The sequence below is a fragment of the Oryzias latipes genome, chromosome 17, assembly GCF_053564925.1.
Source record: "Oryzias latipes strain Hd-rR chromosome 17, Olatipes_Hd-rR_3.1".
Taxonomy (NCBI): domain Eukaryota; kingdom Metazoa; phylum Chordata; class Actinopteri; order Beloniformes; family Adrianichthyidae; genus Oryzias; species Oryzias latipes.
Genome location: NC_136253.1, coordinates 25363847 through 25380097, shown reverse-complemented (window position 1 = coordinate 25380097; position 16251 = coordinate 25363847). Strand labels below are relative to the sequence as shown.

The window sequence follows — 16251 nt, the reverse complement described above, 5'->3', positions numbered from 1 at the left end:
GCATTTCTCCTGAAAACCAAAGACCCACAAAAGAGGGATGTAGGAGCTGCATGTGGCTGCAGAGCCTCCTGTTGCAGAACTCTGTTCTAGGACCTTTATCTGGTGCCTTCGTCAATTTTGAATATTGCTCACAGATTTGTGAAAGCACCTAAAGTATCAACAGAAAGCCCACAAGTAAGTAGTGTTACGAACAGTAGCAAGAAAATATTTTTACTTACATGGAGTAAAAGCATAAAATACTAAACACTCTAAAAAGTTTGATTCTTCCTCAGACTCAACTAGAAAACTGTTTATGTGTGAACTTTTTCAAGAAAGTCAACTTACTCATAAATGTAAATAAAAAATGTGTCCCCAAAACAGTTTAACTGCTAAATTTTAATATAATATTTCATTGTATAGATTGATATGTAGTTCGTGATGCTTGTTTAGAGTGATTTAACAGGAGCCACCAACAATTTTTGAATAAGGAGGAATGAAACTTTGATTTTTTTAGGTTTAACAGAAAACATTTGTCCTGGACATTAGTCGTGTTTCTTTGGAATCAGCATTCAGTCTATCACTGGTTCACTTCCTGTACACTCACTTTGCATGACATGACTTTGGTCTCTGTGGTTATTTAAATAGTTATTGTAATAAAAGTCTCATAAACAAGGTTTTGGTTTTCTTTATTGGATTTGTTGCTCTTTTAGATTCCGATTCCCCCTTTGCAGTGAAATACAACAGACTGGAGGACTTGTCCTGCATTACGAGGCTGGAAGTCCACTGAATATTAACAGAGATTATTAGCACTGAAGTCTTTCACTTAAACCTTCTCTTGACATATTTTCACTTGACTTCTTTATTTTAAAGCTGCTCCTTTTATTGGCAGTCAGTAACAGTCCACCTCCTCCTTCGCGCTAAATTTCCAGCATGTGGGCTGCAGTTTTCCGGGCATCTGCAGGGCATTCCTGCTGAGTTACAGCCTGGAGCGCATCGCTCTCTGCAGAAATCCACATAAGAAGGTGTGCAGACACCACATCTGACTGTGACATAATGCATGGCTCAGTTTAGGGTTTTTTTCTTATAAAAGCTAAGGCAGGTTCAGTGAAAAAAAGGCCTTAGACACAGATGTGGCAGAGACAAATTTATCTAGGAAACACAAATAAATCTACCAGGATTTTCTGTTGGCTCTACTTAAAAGTTATGTTTGCATATTTTAGAAAATGCTCAGCAATATTATTCAGATAACCTGGGCACTTACAAGCCAACTGGATAGACCAGGGTATTTCAAAATGAAACAAATCCCTGCAGCAACTGCCTGGAATTCCTGTCAATTTAGACCAAACGTTGTCACCACTTTCAAAAATACTCAAGGCTGCAAGTCAAACCCCAAGCAAAAATAAATAAAGTAGAGGGAAATTGTATAAACAGGCAGGGTCATAAGTAAGGTTATGTTTTAATAAATGTTCATTTTGAAACATATAGAAAGTGAAAAAAGAAGAAAAAACTAAAAGACATAAAACTGCTGAACTGAAAATTTGCCTCAAGAGCGAGAAGGTTTGCAGTCAGTAGATGTGGTCCAGCTTATCATGCCCCCTGGTGGCATCTACTCTGACTCGTGAAAGTATAAAAATCCACATTTGGGCCTCTGTAAAAGTACTGATCAGGCTGCCAAAGCCAGAAAAGACAAATCTCAACATAATATCTACATGCAGATGGATCATTTCTCTTGGAGTCATCCGTTAAGTTTATATTCTTTTAAATCAAACCTGTAGCAAAAAACAAATGCTATCACCTAATCCTTTATGTTTAAGAAAAATATGAGCAAAAGTGTGATAAAGTTTATGAAGATATGTGGCTGAAGTTTCCACTTCTGGTTTCTTCCCACATGATGGAATATTTACATGAACACAAATTTCAATAACTGAAATGGAAATATAAGGTGGATCGGAGTCCCATTGGGAGATTTTTTGCCTTTTTTTTTGTTTTGTTCGTTAGATGACTGTTGCATCAATCTGATCATCTACATGTAATGACATCTAATATGTCATTAATAGAGAATTTATGCCCGATTGAATACATTTCTCCTGACGACAGTGCATTTTTCATATGCCTACAAACACGGAATCCAAACTTTTACAAGTTAAAATAACATAAGAAAATCTTACTATCATGTAAACTTTACAGATTTACTTTATTTATTAAAAAATATACATCATATTTCTATTTCTTACATGTTTTTTTAATTTCATTCTAGCATGATCACAACAAAGTAAACATTGTAAAGGAACAGAGGGGCGAGGACATAATTTGTGTTATTTTGTTGAGTTGATTTGTCGAATCTCGTCGACTCTGTTGCGATGAAGCTGAAAGGCAGGCGTGACCCAACGTCCACAGGAGCACTGATCCCCGCACCAGCTGAAGGAGCCCAGCTTCGAGCTGCACTTTGGACACAGCAGCTAAACACACAGACAAAAGACAGACGCAGGAAAACAGCAACAACATTTATTTACATGACTCTAAACCAACAAAAAACCTATTTTAGCATAACCTGATAAGTGGTTTGGCAACCCAAAAGATAATTTTCATTGTAGCCAACCTGAACAATAAAGAAAAACATTTGAATATATTTCTACCTGTCCGTTCATCACTCCAAGTAAGGCTTGTTCCATCCACTGTACCGGCTCGATGAAGTAGGACGTACACTGAACTTCTCCTGAACAACAACCACAAGGCCTCATGGTCAATCACTGAGATTCACTGATTATTTTGGAAAACAAATTATTTTAATGGTTAGAAAAGAGACTGCTCAATAATTATAGATATATTTTATCACCCACTAACAAAGAAACAGAAAATACCATGAATAATATATTAGGCGTTAAGCTACGTTTACACCGCCTTCGGCAACTCAGCTCCACTTTTAATGAAAAGTCTATGTAAGCACGTGTACATTCGGGTTTCTGCGTTTAATACTCCTGTGTTTATGTGTCGCCGCACGAGCATTCACAACCATTTTTATGCAAACATGCATAAGTAGAAACCAGAAAAATAAACAGAGGAAGAAGCCCCTCCCTGCTTGTTCAGTGTGAACACCATGGGCTAAATTCTCAAATTAGAATGCGTCTTCATCAAATGCCCATTGTGTACGCAGCTTTACCAGAGAGGTTGCTGGTCTTCTTATGACTGAAGGCTGAAGCTCCATCGCCTACGGGATGACTGAGAATGCTGGAGCCACGGAACAGAGTTCGTCTGAGAAAGAAGACCAGGAAGTTAGCCCAGAAGTTCACTGTCGTACCTGCTTTGTTGCTTTTTTTACCTAAAATATTTGGGGTAATTATCGACACATTAGCTTATCGGGATGTCAGAAAACAGAGCAAAAACTTTAAAACAAATTAAAACAGTTTAAAAGGAAAGTCTAGTTGTTGAGCTCCGATAATAAAGAAAGCCTTAAAACTCTTTAGCATAAAAAAATAAGATTTTTATGCTAAAGAAAATTTAGCCACTAATTACCATATCTAATATTTCTAAGCAATTCACCTGCACTTCCGGCATCTGTATGACACCTCGGAGGAGCTGGAGTGGGCGGGGTCATTAGCAAAAATATCTCTTGGGACTTGCTGCAACTCTGCTTATACACAAATAATAAGAAACAAAAGTTGGGAAAGGAATTCCCTCCTGGTGTTCATCCACAGCAGCAAAGCTTTGCTTTCACCTGGATATCTCTCTGCAATCTTGTTCAGCCTGTATTGTTTGTACAAAGCACTAGATGTGTCCACCTGACATAGCATGGACTCATACAGCTGCAGCTGCTCTTCAAAACCCCTGTTGACCCTGAAACACACCCAAAAAAAAAACAAATGTTATCTTTTAAGCTCTTGTTTTAAATACAGTTTTACCTTTTGCTGGTGTATACATGACAATGCACTTATTAAGATTTTTTTAAACTTGTTTTTCTGAAATGATAAAAAAAAATCATGGAAATAGTCCCCATAAAATCTTTTACCCTGCTTTACTTCTATATTCCTTTATCAGGTTTATAACAACTGATTTTTTTCATGTACATTGACTTTCAACGTCTGTTATGTTTCTAAATAAAAGCTTCAGTCTTTTTTCAATGTTCACTTCTGGTGAAAATGCAGTTCAAGTCTTCAGTTTTCTGAAAAGTAGATGTTGGAGGCAAATCAGCCACAAAGGAAAATATGTCATAGCCAATCAAGAGACAGATGGGACAAAGATTTCCTCTCTACATGCTCCTTCTAAAATCTTTTTCTTTTTTTTTGCTGACATTTGTTGTGATAAAGTGACAGAAGATGTATTCAACAGAAGTTAAGCTTTCTTTAATAGCAAAAAAAAAGCTGAGTTTATGAACCCCCACATTTGATATAGGTTTAATTAATATTTTTATTAATGAGCAGCCCACTAGAAGCACTTTTAGAATTTTTTTTAACTGTAATTTCCAAAAATATATTGACAGAAACATGAAAAACTTTTTTTTCACAGCCAATTGCTTACCTACAATGCTGACAAACTGACCTAGCCAATTTTGAAATACCCTTAACACAAACAGAAGACATACTGGGAGAGAAGGGAATGACAAATACTTACTGAACATCTTGTTTGACACTTTTCAGTCTTTGGTAAGCTTCAGGGAAGGCCAGATGGTGTTTCTTCATTAAATATGCAGTCACAATGGTGGCGCTGCGGCTTCGACCTGCATGACTAATGTGCACAAAAAATAGTTTTTAAATAAGCGTTGTCCTTCTGCATTTTGTGCTTTTATATGTCGTGTCATCATGCACCAAAATGGATTCAGATTGCACATGGTTGCATAAATTCAAGGATGGAATGCGTGGAAAACACAGAAAGGAATAATGAAGCCATATTTGACTCTTACCAGTGAACCAGTGTAGCTCCGCCCCCTTTTACAGCCTCATCAATGAATATGTTGCAGGCGTCCAAGTAACTGAGCAGATCAGTCGTCTCTTCATCTAAAGCATTGATCCACTTTCTGATGAAGTTTCCTGTGGCAGGAATCTGTGGACCAGGATCCACAGATTCCACAGACAGGATGTGGGTGACCGAAGCTGCAGCGAGCGCCTGGCAGTCGTTCAGGTCAGCTGCAGTGCCGATGTACACTCCTGGATCTACGAGCAGCATGACTTCAGAAAAACACACAGGGATTAAAGGAAAGTAAAGAGAAAAATGAAGAAAAGTCCTCAATATTACTGAGCACAGGAAGAGTTGTGGAGCAGACCATCTGATCAGTTTGATCTGCGGAATTATTGAGATATTGAAACTGGCCCATTCATTTCCAGGTAGAATCATTTTAGCTACACAGAACTTTCTGGCCTTTCACAAAGCATCTCATTTGTTTAAATGAAAAGCAAAGTGAAAAAACATGATATTTTGTTTTCTTTGCTTACATATAGTAATAAAAGTATTTGTAAAACGTCTCTATGAAACAAAAACATTCCTCACTATAAATAATTAAAAAATCTAAGGATACAGAGTGAGTGAAGAGGATTGAACGTCTTACTACTTACTGCTGTCTGTGAACTGTATTATGGAATTAGTGTGTATGTTAATAAAGTCATAACACATTTTATGGCAAATATGCTTATTCTTCTTCTTTTAATTACTTAAATAAGGGGGTGTGACGTCACTAAAATATGTTTATTTGAAGATTTTTATATGTTCATCCCCCCCTCCCTCCCTCCCTCCTTATGTTCACTATTTCAACTTTTAAAAAAAACGCAGCATCTTCCACGTTAAATGTCTTTCCAATTTTTACTTTTCCTTTAATTTTTACAAGTATCACATTTTGTTGTGATAATTATAAAAACTACAGTGTAACACTCAAATGTGTGACTGGTTCTCTGACCACAGAGCAATACGGATTTAAATGGCATCACCGAGCTTCCATCTTCATCTTTAATTTAGGCTTAATGTAACCCAGCCTTCTCGGGTCACATACCAAGACAATTACCTGATTTCTTACCAAACAGCAACGCCCTGCTGCTAAACACGCGTGCACATAACACCGTGGTGCTGTGACAGCCAGCCTCGCAGTTAACTAACTCCGTTAACTAAACTCGTTAACTAACCTCATTTACTTGAGTATGTCGTTTCTTTCCTTCCTGCAAATTTTGGCTGCTTCAAACCTCAAAGCATCAAACGTGCAAAACACACAAAAACTAACTTTAAGACGGACCCTAAAGGCGTGAGCACCAACGGGACTGGTGTTTTTGTTCGTCTCTTAAAGCTGTAGGGAGGAAACACGACATCATTTTATAGTTCCGCTGATGATGATCGCACCAACACGTGTTTTTTGTGTTCTGCTGGAAGGTTTGATATTTTTACTAAAACAAAAATAATGTCATGACCTACTCCTCTTGCTCTAATTTTTTACAAATTTTTATTTATAATAACCATGTAATTTCCCAAACCCAAAGATTCATATAATGCATGCAGCAACAACTTAATAAGGGGTCATGTCTGAAGCTTTCGTGAGCCCAAAAAAACAGCTCTCTCTGATCAGAAAAGTTTTAAGTGATCAGGGAACTGTTTAATAAAGTTTGCCTAGCATCAATCTGAGTCTTAAAACTTAATTTTGCCTTTTCTATTTCTGTTTTCAACTTTTTTGTAGCAGAATTTTGTCATAAATATGTAACCAACACGAAAAGAGATTCAGAGACAGAGCTTTTCCCATTTAAGGTGTTTTTTTTCAAATAGTTTAACTCATCATTGAAGCAGACTCACACAACTAAACACACACATTTTGCTCATATGGCAAACATAGATTTTCTACTGGGAAGAAATTTTTTGTTCTGTAGTAATGTAAAATCTGAAGAACTCTATAAAATTTGGGCCTATTTTAAGAAATCAATAACATTTTTTACACACACTGATGTCCTGCAGACATTTACATAAAAAAAACAGAGTTTTCCAACCATATTATATTTTGTTAAGCGTGTATTAAAAGCAATAGTTTTTAGGATTCCAATTGACAGCATATACTGAGAATGTAGATTCAATAAAGCCTATTGTTGTATTTGTGTCAGTCAGACTTGACTTGATTACCACAGTGAAATAATGTGTGAAATAATGTGTTGTGATGGGGCTTTTTTTATGAGTGAAAGGTTATCATGTATGGAATGATTTGGGATGGGTCTGAGCAGGTATTAAGGAGAGCAGATTGACCCCTAATGTGCACCTGGATGTTACTGATCCAAAAACATTCAGTCATTGACCAAATGGTTGCTGGTGTTAGTTTTTGTTTTAAATTACAATTTTTATTGCAATTATTAAAATACGATAACAATAAAAGAAGAGAAAATAATATTTCCCAGAGAGAAGGCCCTAGTTTGAATCCTGGCTGGGACCTTTCTTTGTGGAGTTTCCATGTTTTCTTATGGCACTCTGTCTTCTTCCCACAGCCAAAAATCCTGCTTTAAAAGATTATTTGGTGACTCTAAATTTCCCCAAGGTCCCTAGGTTTGCATCTGAGTGTGTGAGTGTGTGGCCCTCCAACAGACTAGCAAGCTGTTCTGGGTGTACACAATAGTTGCTGAGTTGGCAGTAGCAACCCCGTGACCCTGAAGATGGATAGATGGATAAAAGAAGGGAACATTTCTGATGGAGCTGATGGACATTTCACATATCCTATGTGCTGATGGTGCTCCTGTTTGCCGGTTTGTGCCGTCATGATGTAGCTTCATGTTCCAGCTTTGTCAATCTGACTTACTTTATTTCAGTGCAAACATTTCCCATCACCTTCAGGACTAGGGATGTAACGATTAATCAATTAATCGATTAATCAATTTCTGTTCCTAGGATCCAACCAGATTGATCTGTCAGAGGCAAGTTCATTGAATCAAATCAAATTGACCTATACAGTTAAAAATCTTTTTAAAATTACATAAATGAATTCTTGATATTGGAAAATACCATTTGGATTGAGACATGGTAGGTTAATTTTACTATGACGTAAAAACGACCAAGTGCCATCACAGCGGACAAAACGTGTGTAATGGCAGCAAAAAATGATCAAACCATCATTACAGTCCAATTTATGGAAACACTTTGAATTTTGTTGACCATACAGTAGAATGTTCTAATAATCTTCCGTTTGTATTATTTTTATTGTGGAAAAGCAACATTGGACTGAACTTTATGAAATTAAAATGTGAATAGATTTGGCATAAATTTTTGCTTACTTGTTTGTTTGTTCACATATTTAATTGACACTTTATTATCTTGCAAGAAATACAAGAAATGTGGAAAAATTCACCTGCTCTGTTCAGTACCGGGTATTTATTTCTAAGTCTCACTGGTTGAATTTTTGGCTTAAGATGTCCTGGATCAATTTTAGGTCAGTGAATCGGATCTAACCGGATCCTTCAAAAGGAATCAATATTGACTAAGTATCGGATCAGCAACCACAAACTATGATATGAATCGAAATGTTGTTCAAAGTATTGCATCCCTATTCAATGCTTTTCATTCTTTCAGCAACTTTTTTGTGCAGACTAAAGAAACTTAACCCCTTGTTTTTTTTGTTTATTTTATATGTTTAAGTAATTTACTGTATGTCTTGGTATACTCCAAAGTTGTGCAGTCTCTCAACGTAACTTTGTGTTGTAAAATTCTCAAGGAATAAAGAATGGCTGATCAACTACAGCTATGAATAAAATAGAAACATTTTCAGTTGAGATTTCTCTTCTGAAGTGATAAAAAAAGGAACAAAGCTGGAACAATAACATTTTTAAAAGACTACATTAAATCTGAAACTTCTAATTTTTTTTTCTTTTCACAAAGCGCAATAAACATTGTGCATGTAAGTGTTCAAGCTCATTGTAGAATCTGAAACTATTTGTGATGACTGAAGTAAACATGTTGCAATGTTTATTCAAACAGCCAGTTGTGAGATTTGACCAAAGAAAACATAAAGTAAAACCATCAAAGTTGCTTTAGCTGTAAAGGAGGAGCGGAGTCGGAACAAGTGAACAAAGCGAGAGATGGCAATGTGATGAGGTAATGTGAGCCCACAGTTCATCACACCATCATTACCAGAGGCAGCAACACTGAATAATGAGCCTCTGCAGGCATCCTTTCTACTTTCATGGCAGTTTGGCTGTAAAAGTACAGCAATTATTTGTGAAGGAATCTCATGTTTTCTGCCGCCCGGCGCTCTTTAAACACAAAAGTCTGTCTGGTGTTCTGCGTCTCAACACCTACTGAGGGTGTTTGGTGCTCTGAAATGACCGCCAGCGTGTGCCACACAGTCTGCATATGGTCACAATGCGGGTTGTTAATAAAGATTTTACAAGCTTCTTCAATCTGATCGTCTGACCAGTGCAGTGCAACCACACCCCTCCCTGAAGACTCATTAGAGGGCATCAAACACACCAAAGTGACTAGACATGAAGCATATGAAAGGACGCACCAGCACAGACGATGGAGAGGAGCAGGTGAATGGGAAATGAGTGGGTGTGTTGATGCGCGTCTGGATGGGTATTGTTTAAGCACATGGCTTGGGAGAGCTCATCAAGCTCTTTGGTGCAAGATGTCAAACTACTTTTATCTCATTTTGAAAGATTTGGACACTCTGGAAGTCATTAGCTTCAGCGGTTTGATGGTTGTGGTGAAGGACGCTGTTGATATTTCAGTCCAAAGTCTAAATGAATGTCTAATGTTTAGTTGTCTCTGAAGATGTGCCTTTGCTTCACCTTCTTAGTTTCCCCTTTGAGGTTTTTTGTCTAGTTTAGTATTTTATTGAACCATAAAAGTTTTGTTTTTGCTCATTAAGTCACAAATTCACAAGTATCATAGCTGCTACTCATTTGTAAATTGGTCCTCTGTATTTTCAAGTTTCTGTCAGAATCTGTGTTTTGTAAATCTTTTAGGGTCCTCATTGTTTCGCATTTTGGTTTCCACCTTTGGTTTGCTTTGTTCTCCTCCATAACCATATTTTTTATATATATACCTAAAATATATATACATATATAATATCTCTGGAAAAACTAAAAAGATTGTTTTTAACCCTGTATAGCCCACTACATCAGAGAATTGACAGAAAATTCAAGTAGTTTTTTAATTAAAATGTATTTGACAGCCTATGATAAAGTCAACCCCAAACAAATTGATATATATATATTTTAAATCAGATAAAGATATAATCAATTCTGATACATTGGGCAATTTCATATGTTTTTGCTTACAACAATATTAGTTTAAGATGCAAAAAAAAGGCATGAATGTTCTTGAAATTATAACCCACACATTTTTTACATGGTGTAACTGTATGATAAAGAATTCGTGTTCAACAAACTTTGCATTTTTTCAGTACAGGAAGCAGTCAATTTAAAAAATAAAAAACAGTACATGAGTTATTCTCACCATAAAGTTTTAAAATCTTGCAAAAATGTTTCCCTGCAAAAGCAGGAAAAGCCCTTCTACTGCCCCTAGGGGAATAAGGATCCAATACAGGGCAGTAAACATGGACCAATGGGTTTTACAGGACTGTTTGGAGCATGCTGAAGAGATAGGGGGCTCTGATTTTTGTGTATCAAATATGATACAAACGGACGATCCAAAAACTTTTTTGAAACACTAATAGACAGGAAATGTATTAACATTCAAATTTATCTTGGGGTCCATTAGTTTTTGCTTCTTGAATCATATAATGCACAAAGTCCACTGATGATAATTACAGTCTTGCTGTAACTGAGAAGTATCCTGATCCCAGAGAAGATGACAGACTATTAGCATAAGAGCATTGCTAATAATTAAAATGAGAGATTCCAGGATAGATCCATGGGGAACACCTTTCTTAATATATGGGTTGAAAGAAGAAAGACTGTCAACCTTTAAGCACTGACATCTACCTCAAGTAGTGTGTTCAGACAAACCAGTCATTTCGTTATTGTTGTTTCATCCATTTGTTCTGAATCTTGATCATAGTTTATATCAAAGATAAAATATTTTCTACTTTAAAGGCTTATGTCTCCTCAGGTTGACCTTTTCTAATTTATTTTCTTTTTTTTAGCCCAGTTTATAGAGAAAATCTCCCTCTTGGAGACCATTTTTATAACCCAGAAACCCAGCAATATATTTAGAACTTAGCCACAAAAATGGTCAAAACCACATGACATCAGTTCAGACTCTTAATTCGCCTTCTTTATGTTGACATTGGGGGAAAATGTGGCGTTCAGCCAGCAGGTTGGAGTCCAATATGAGACCTCAAAGGTTTAAGAAAACAAAACGCTTCCAAGAACTTGAGGTCAGCCAATTTAGAGGCATCATCTCACATTTATTACATTTATTTCTTAAGAGACTGTCCATTGTTGTTAAATAAAAACCATCCCAGTAATTAAAGTTTTTGGGGATGAGCTACCTTCCATTTTCAGAGTGGGAGGAAATAGCTGTGTGTGGTTCCCTGATTGTGTAGGAAGCTAGAATCAGTTTTGTTGGACTTTAATAAGCTTGTGGGTGTGGCATGACTGTGTTTGTGTGGCGTTAATTAAAAATATCCTGCGTCTGTGCATTTGCCTCGTACATAAAAGACCAACAGGTGACAGCCCAGGACAGACTGAAACCCTCAAGGTAACAAATCCTCCTTTGACTTTCCCCCTTCATTCTCATTTTTCTGTCTCTTCTTTCAACGTTGTTTTTCAGAACAGGTTTGGTCAAGAACGATGATGATGAAGATGATGATGAAACTGGGTTTTCTCCTGCTGATCCTCGCCGTAATCTCTGATGCAGCCGCAACAGGTACATATGATACCTATTATAGTCAATAATGGAAGAAAATCATTCCAATAATTATATTTCACAGGACATTACTGCTGTCACAAATTCTAACTTTTGTCAACTTACTACCTTAAATTAAATTTCAAAAGCAGCAGAACTGTGAGGTGTTTTGCTTTTATTTGGTAGTACTTTTTTGTTTTAGTTTATCTCAGGCACAAAGATTTCATTTCTCTTTGCATCTTTGTTACTTTTTCTAGCATAGATAGTCTAAAACTAACTAAAGCTGTGCTTTAGCATTACTCCCAAAGATGAAACATGATTAGTAATACTATGTTAAATCAATTGTAAAATCCCTTTTTCTATCGCTTATTGTTTTTTTGTGTGTGTACTTGTTTTTTAAAATTGTGTTCTACTTCTGTCTGTATTACAATTAAATTGACTTCACACAGGAATTATGTAACACGTTACATCTCTAAGATTGTAATTTTAAATGGAAAGGGGAAAACTTTGAACAACAAAAAACTAATCTGTTGTCTTAATTTTTGGTGGTAACTTGAACAACTGTGGTTACAAAGCTCTTTGACTGCAGGAAACCTCCAGTAAACCATCAGTTCTTAATTGTGAGGATCTTTTTGAAGATTTTTCCTTATTCTCTACCTAATGTTGAGGGGTCTTGTCTTCTTCTAAAGGCAGCTGTGTGGGTCGCTGCGGCGAGGCTTTCACCAGAGGTCAGCCGTGTACCTGCGACTTTGGCTGCATGCAGCATAACGAATGCTGTCCTGACTTTGAAGCTTCCTGCACTGCAGGTGAGACCTCACTTTCTCCTGCTGTCCTTTTGCACAGCAGATGTTTTCACTGGAGGGGAGAAAACAGTGGAGATGATGACTTTGGATCAATTTAAAACAATGAAATTGTGTCTCTTCAAATAAAAATGATGTCTGTCATTCAGCAAATAGTTTAAATCTGTTAATTTATTTGTTCCAACTGTATTTATAGTTTCCTCTTGAGCCAACAGCTTTTTGAAATGACTTTAAATTTCGAAGTTGTTTGCAGATTTTTTATTCATAGTCTTTTTTATTCTTAATGCTTAAAAGAACATTTTATTTGATTTTTTTATGAGGAAAATCTGCGTTTCCAACATTAAATCCTTTCAAACTTTCCTGCATTGCTTTAACATTTTTTCCTTGCTGTTGGTGGATTTATTCCCTAAATATATATTTACATTGTTTTACAGACTGTTCGATGCAGCAACATTTCTACTCAATTTCTATTCTTTCTGTTTAGAAACATTATCTTATTATTGCATTTTTTTCTTCTTTTTAACTTTGCTTCAGTTTTTGCTTTTAAAGTTGCATTCTGTTTAATCAGCCTTGCAGCAGTTTTTGCTTAAAATCATTATTCATAATTTCCTCTATTCTTTACAAACACGTATTTCTTAATCACCACATTAGAATTGGCAGATTCTTCTGTTCGTTTTTTTATTTATCAAATAGTATAGATGGACTGTGGACAGTTTGCCCTGAGATCATGTGACACTATGATGGCTCTCTGTTAGCCTCAGCTCCATCCTGTCGGGGCCACTGTGATGAGCCGTTCAGGAGAGGGCGCCCGTGTGACTGTGATCGCCAGTGCGTGCTCTTCAACACCTGTTGTCATGACTACCAGCTGCACTGTGGTAGGAGCTCTCATCCATCAGCTCTCAAACTTCCCTGTCGGAAGCTTTCGACAGACACGCCGATGACCCACATCTATCACAACTTCTCTCCTCACAGATGTGACAGACTCTCATCACAGACGACACCAACCTGCGCTGATCAAGACCTCGAGTGAGCGCCGTTCACATAACTAATAGGAGCTAATTCTTTGTGATTTGACTTTTATTTGCTCTTCTGTTTAAAAAACCAATGATTTTCAATCAACTATTAGTGATTTTTTTTAAGAAAACAGCTCAACAATTCAGATTAAACAAACGTTAAGACAAACAAAAAGATGAACTTTTAGTAAAATAAAGGTTTTGGAGTAAAATGTCTCTATATTGATGTGTCAGCCTTGGTTTAATTCTGCCAGCAATATCTGTTTTTAATTGTTTTTTTTTCATCTCATCAGGAAACAGCAAGAGTGAAATGAGCCAAGAAACATCCAACAGTGAGAGTGAGGAGTCACACTCAGGTAGATAATTACTGCAGTTCATTACCAAAATACTTTTATGTCACAAATTCAAAGAATGTCAGGAAAGTTTGGAATCTTTTGCCTTAAATTAAAGGACAGTTGACACCACAGCCACAAAAACTCAGCACTGATTTTCTGATTTAAGTGACAAATATGATGCAAAAAAAGAAAGGATGAAACAAAAGTGAGAGAAGTGAAGGGTTGATAGAATATAACTAACCAAAAACAAAATAACCACACATTAACACTTGAAACATTGAAATTAGAAATTTAACAGACTGAAAATAAATAAGAAGAAGCAGATGATACTTGCAAACTACAACCAGGAAACAGAAGGGGCGGGGAAACAGCTGAATGACTTAATGGGATTTAGAATTAAACATGAAACTAAAATAAAGCAAATGAAATCTGAAATTCACACTACGGGTCTAAAAACTACTCTATTAAAAACAAAATGAAAGAATAATAATAATAAACAAGATTCCAGAAGATCCATGTTGGTTTTAATATTGTCAAATTCTTTTTTTTCTTTTCGTTTTTATTTTCTATACAGTTCAGGGTCGCTGTCCTCAATGTCGTGGTGCTCAGCGTCAAAGTTCATTCGGACTGTTCAAACCCCGGACAGTCGGCTCATCTGGCCCCGCCTCTCCTTCCTCTCCAGCCGGTCACCTCCAAACGGGTTTGAAATCATCACTTTTTAGATTTGTTTTTTGCTGCATGGGGGACAATTTGGGATGAAATGTAAACATAAATTTGCCTTTTAATCCCTTAATTAATTAATTTGTTTAGAACATTTTGCTTTTCTCTAGCCTTTAATACTTTCAGTCATCCCTTTTCCTTCAGGTGGGGGTAACATCCCTGCTGGACTGCTGCCCTCACCTTCCTCCCCACGGGGCACCTCTCCACACGTCCCTGCCCCAGGTCCTTCCCAGCCCAGCCTTGGTGCTTCAGCTTTGGGCAGCAGCCCACCCAAAAGCCCCTCTGGTCCCGGAGGTGCTGGTAATGGACTGAAAGTCCAGATGCTGCTGTATCCAGGAAAATTCAGTCCATCTGGGTCCGGTCAAGGTAAACGCTTGAACAATTAAATTGGAATTAATTTTAGTCTAGAAATAACTGGGTTTATCCTGATGATTGAAGATTGAAGTTTTTTTGTTTTGTCTTGGTCAAAGTCAGTGGTTCCGTTGGGTCCAGACCCGGTTCTCTGCAGGAGATGCTGCAGACCCTGGGGCTCTCTCTGGCTCAGGAGGGACCGGAGGCTTCAGGAGGAGGCAAGACAGAGAATCTTTACAATCATCTAAACAAATCCAGAAAAACTAAAAGATGTGAATCTCCTCACAGACATGCCTTCTGGCACGGACCTGTGCAGCGATCCCTTCATCGATGGACTCACAGCTCTCAACAACGGGACCATACTGATCTTCAAAGGTCAGTGCTGTTGTTGAGGACTTCTCTCAGTTGTGTCTGACATTTAGGATTCATTGAGAGTGTCTGCGTGTGTTCAGGTGAGCTGTTCTGGTCGGTGGAACCTGTCAGTCACTCAGTAGGAAGCCCTCAGAGAATCACGGAGACTCTGGGCATCCCGTCTCCCATCGACACCGCCTTCACTCGCACCGACTGCAACAGAAACACTTACATCATCAAGGTGCTAATCCACAACCTGATTAATATCTGTCAACCTTTCTGAAACGTCTGCATAATATTTTTAGTTGATCAAAAAAATCTGGTGCTCTAATTTTATTTTATTTATTTTTTACTTTTCATGATGTAAATGTGTCAGATTTGTTCTTGCTGTTGTTAGAACTACAGGAGCAACTCCCCTCAGATACAATACTGATGACTTTTCTGCAGAGATGCACTACAAACTATTTGATGTTTGTCTAGATTTAAAGCTTTTTTTTTAGACATTCAAGATATTTTATCCAGGTTTTTAGTTGTTTTAACTTCTCTTTTCCCACACCTTTCCAAGCTTTTCTCAAAATCAACACAATCTACATATTTTTGTGTCATTAAGCTCTGGGATTTTGGAAATTATTATTAATATGGGTCAAAGTCTTTTCTCTCCATTTTCTTATAGAAAAATTGATTTAAGACTCAAAGCAAAAATTTAACAAAAAATAAAATTTATGTTCCAAGAGTAAAGACTAGATTTTATGGGAATTTATTGAGATGGGCCAACTTATACCAACTTACTTTGCTCTAAACTAAGTAAATTTCACCTATTCTGCCAGTTTATTTTACTGTCACCAAAATAAACAACAACAAGGTTCATAAAAAATACCAACTATTTGCTTAAAAGTAGCAAAAAAAAACGTACTTTTGGGCTGTACAACATTCAATGTGAAGTCATTC

The 16251-nt window shown here is 36.9% G+C and overlaps 2 protein-coding genes across 4 annotated transcripts in view; one reads left to right on the top strand and one right to left on the bottom strand.

Moving 5' to 3' along the window:
* Positions 1-2154: 2154 nt before the first annotated feature.
* dusp12 (dual specificity phosphatase 12) lies at positions 2155-6252 on the bottom strand. 2 transcript variants are annotated; one of them, XM_004079152.5, is made up of 8 exons: positions 6087-6252; positions 4877-5141; positions 4588-4701; positions 3695-3813; positions 3520-3607; positions 3140-3231; positions 2616-2695; positions 2155-2438 (listed from the first exon to the last, which is right to left on the bottom strand). In XM_004079152.5, the coding sequence occupies exons 2-8, from the start codon at positions 5137-5139 to the stop codon at positions 2295-2297; spliced, it is 900 nt and encodes a 299-aa protein (XP_004079200.1). In that variant the 5' UTR covers positions 5140-5141; positions 6087-6252; the 3' UTR covers positions 2155-2294. The 2 variants fall into 2 exon arrangements, with proteins under 2 accessions (XP_004079200.1, XP_020566632.1); XM_020710973.3 differs by having other exon boundaries at positions 5969-6245.
* Positions 6253-11663: 5411 nt separating this feature from the next.
* Positions 11664-16251, top strand: part of prg4a (proteoglycan 4a) — an 8303-nt gene continuing 3715 nt past the window's right edge. For both annotated transcript variants that reach the window (XM_078934487.1, XM_023964956.2), the window contains exons 1-10: positions 11664-11754; positions 12423-12539; positions 13289-13408; positions 13506-13559; positions 13840-13902; positions 14456-14581; positions 14746-14967; positions 15072-15170; positions 15241-15327; positions 15405-15544. In XM_078934487.1, coding sequence (XP_078790613.1) covers positions 11679-11754; positions 12423-12539; positions 13289-13408; positions 13506-13559; positions 13840-13902; positions 14456-14581; positions 14746-14967; positions 15072-15170; positions 15241-15327; positions 15405-15544 — 1104 coding nt within the window. In that variant the 5' untranslated portion in view covers positions 11664-11678. The remainder of the gene's footprint in view (positions 11755-12422; positions 12540-13288; positions 13409-13505; positions 13560-13839; positions 13903-14455; positions 14582-14745; positions 14968-15071; positions 15171-15240; positions 15328-15404; positions 15545-16251) is intronic.

What these genes read in the sequence shown, in the direction of transcription:
- dusp12 (XM_004079152.5), bottom strand. Translation starts at nt 5,139, where the DNA reads ATGCTGCTCGTAGATCCAGGAGTGTACATCGGCACTGCAGCTGACCTG. An exon ending in AGTGTCAAACAAGATGTTCA is followed by an intron (nt 3,814 to 4,587) that starts GTAAGTATTTGT and finishes GGTGTGTTTCAG; the next exon opens with GGTCAACAGGGGTTTTGAAG. An exon ending in TACAGATGCCGGAAGTGCAG is followed by an intron (nt 3,232 to 3,519) that starts GTGAATTGCTTA and finishes CTTCTTTCTCAG; the next exon opens with ACGAACTCTGTTCCGTGGCT.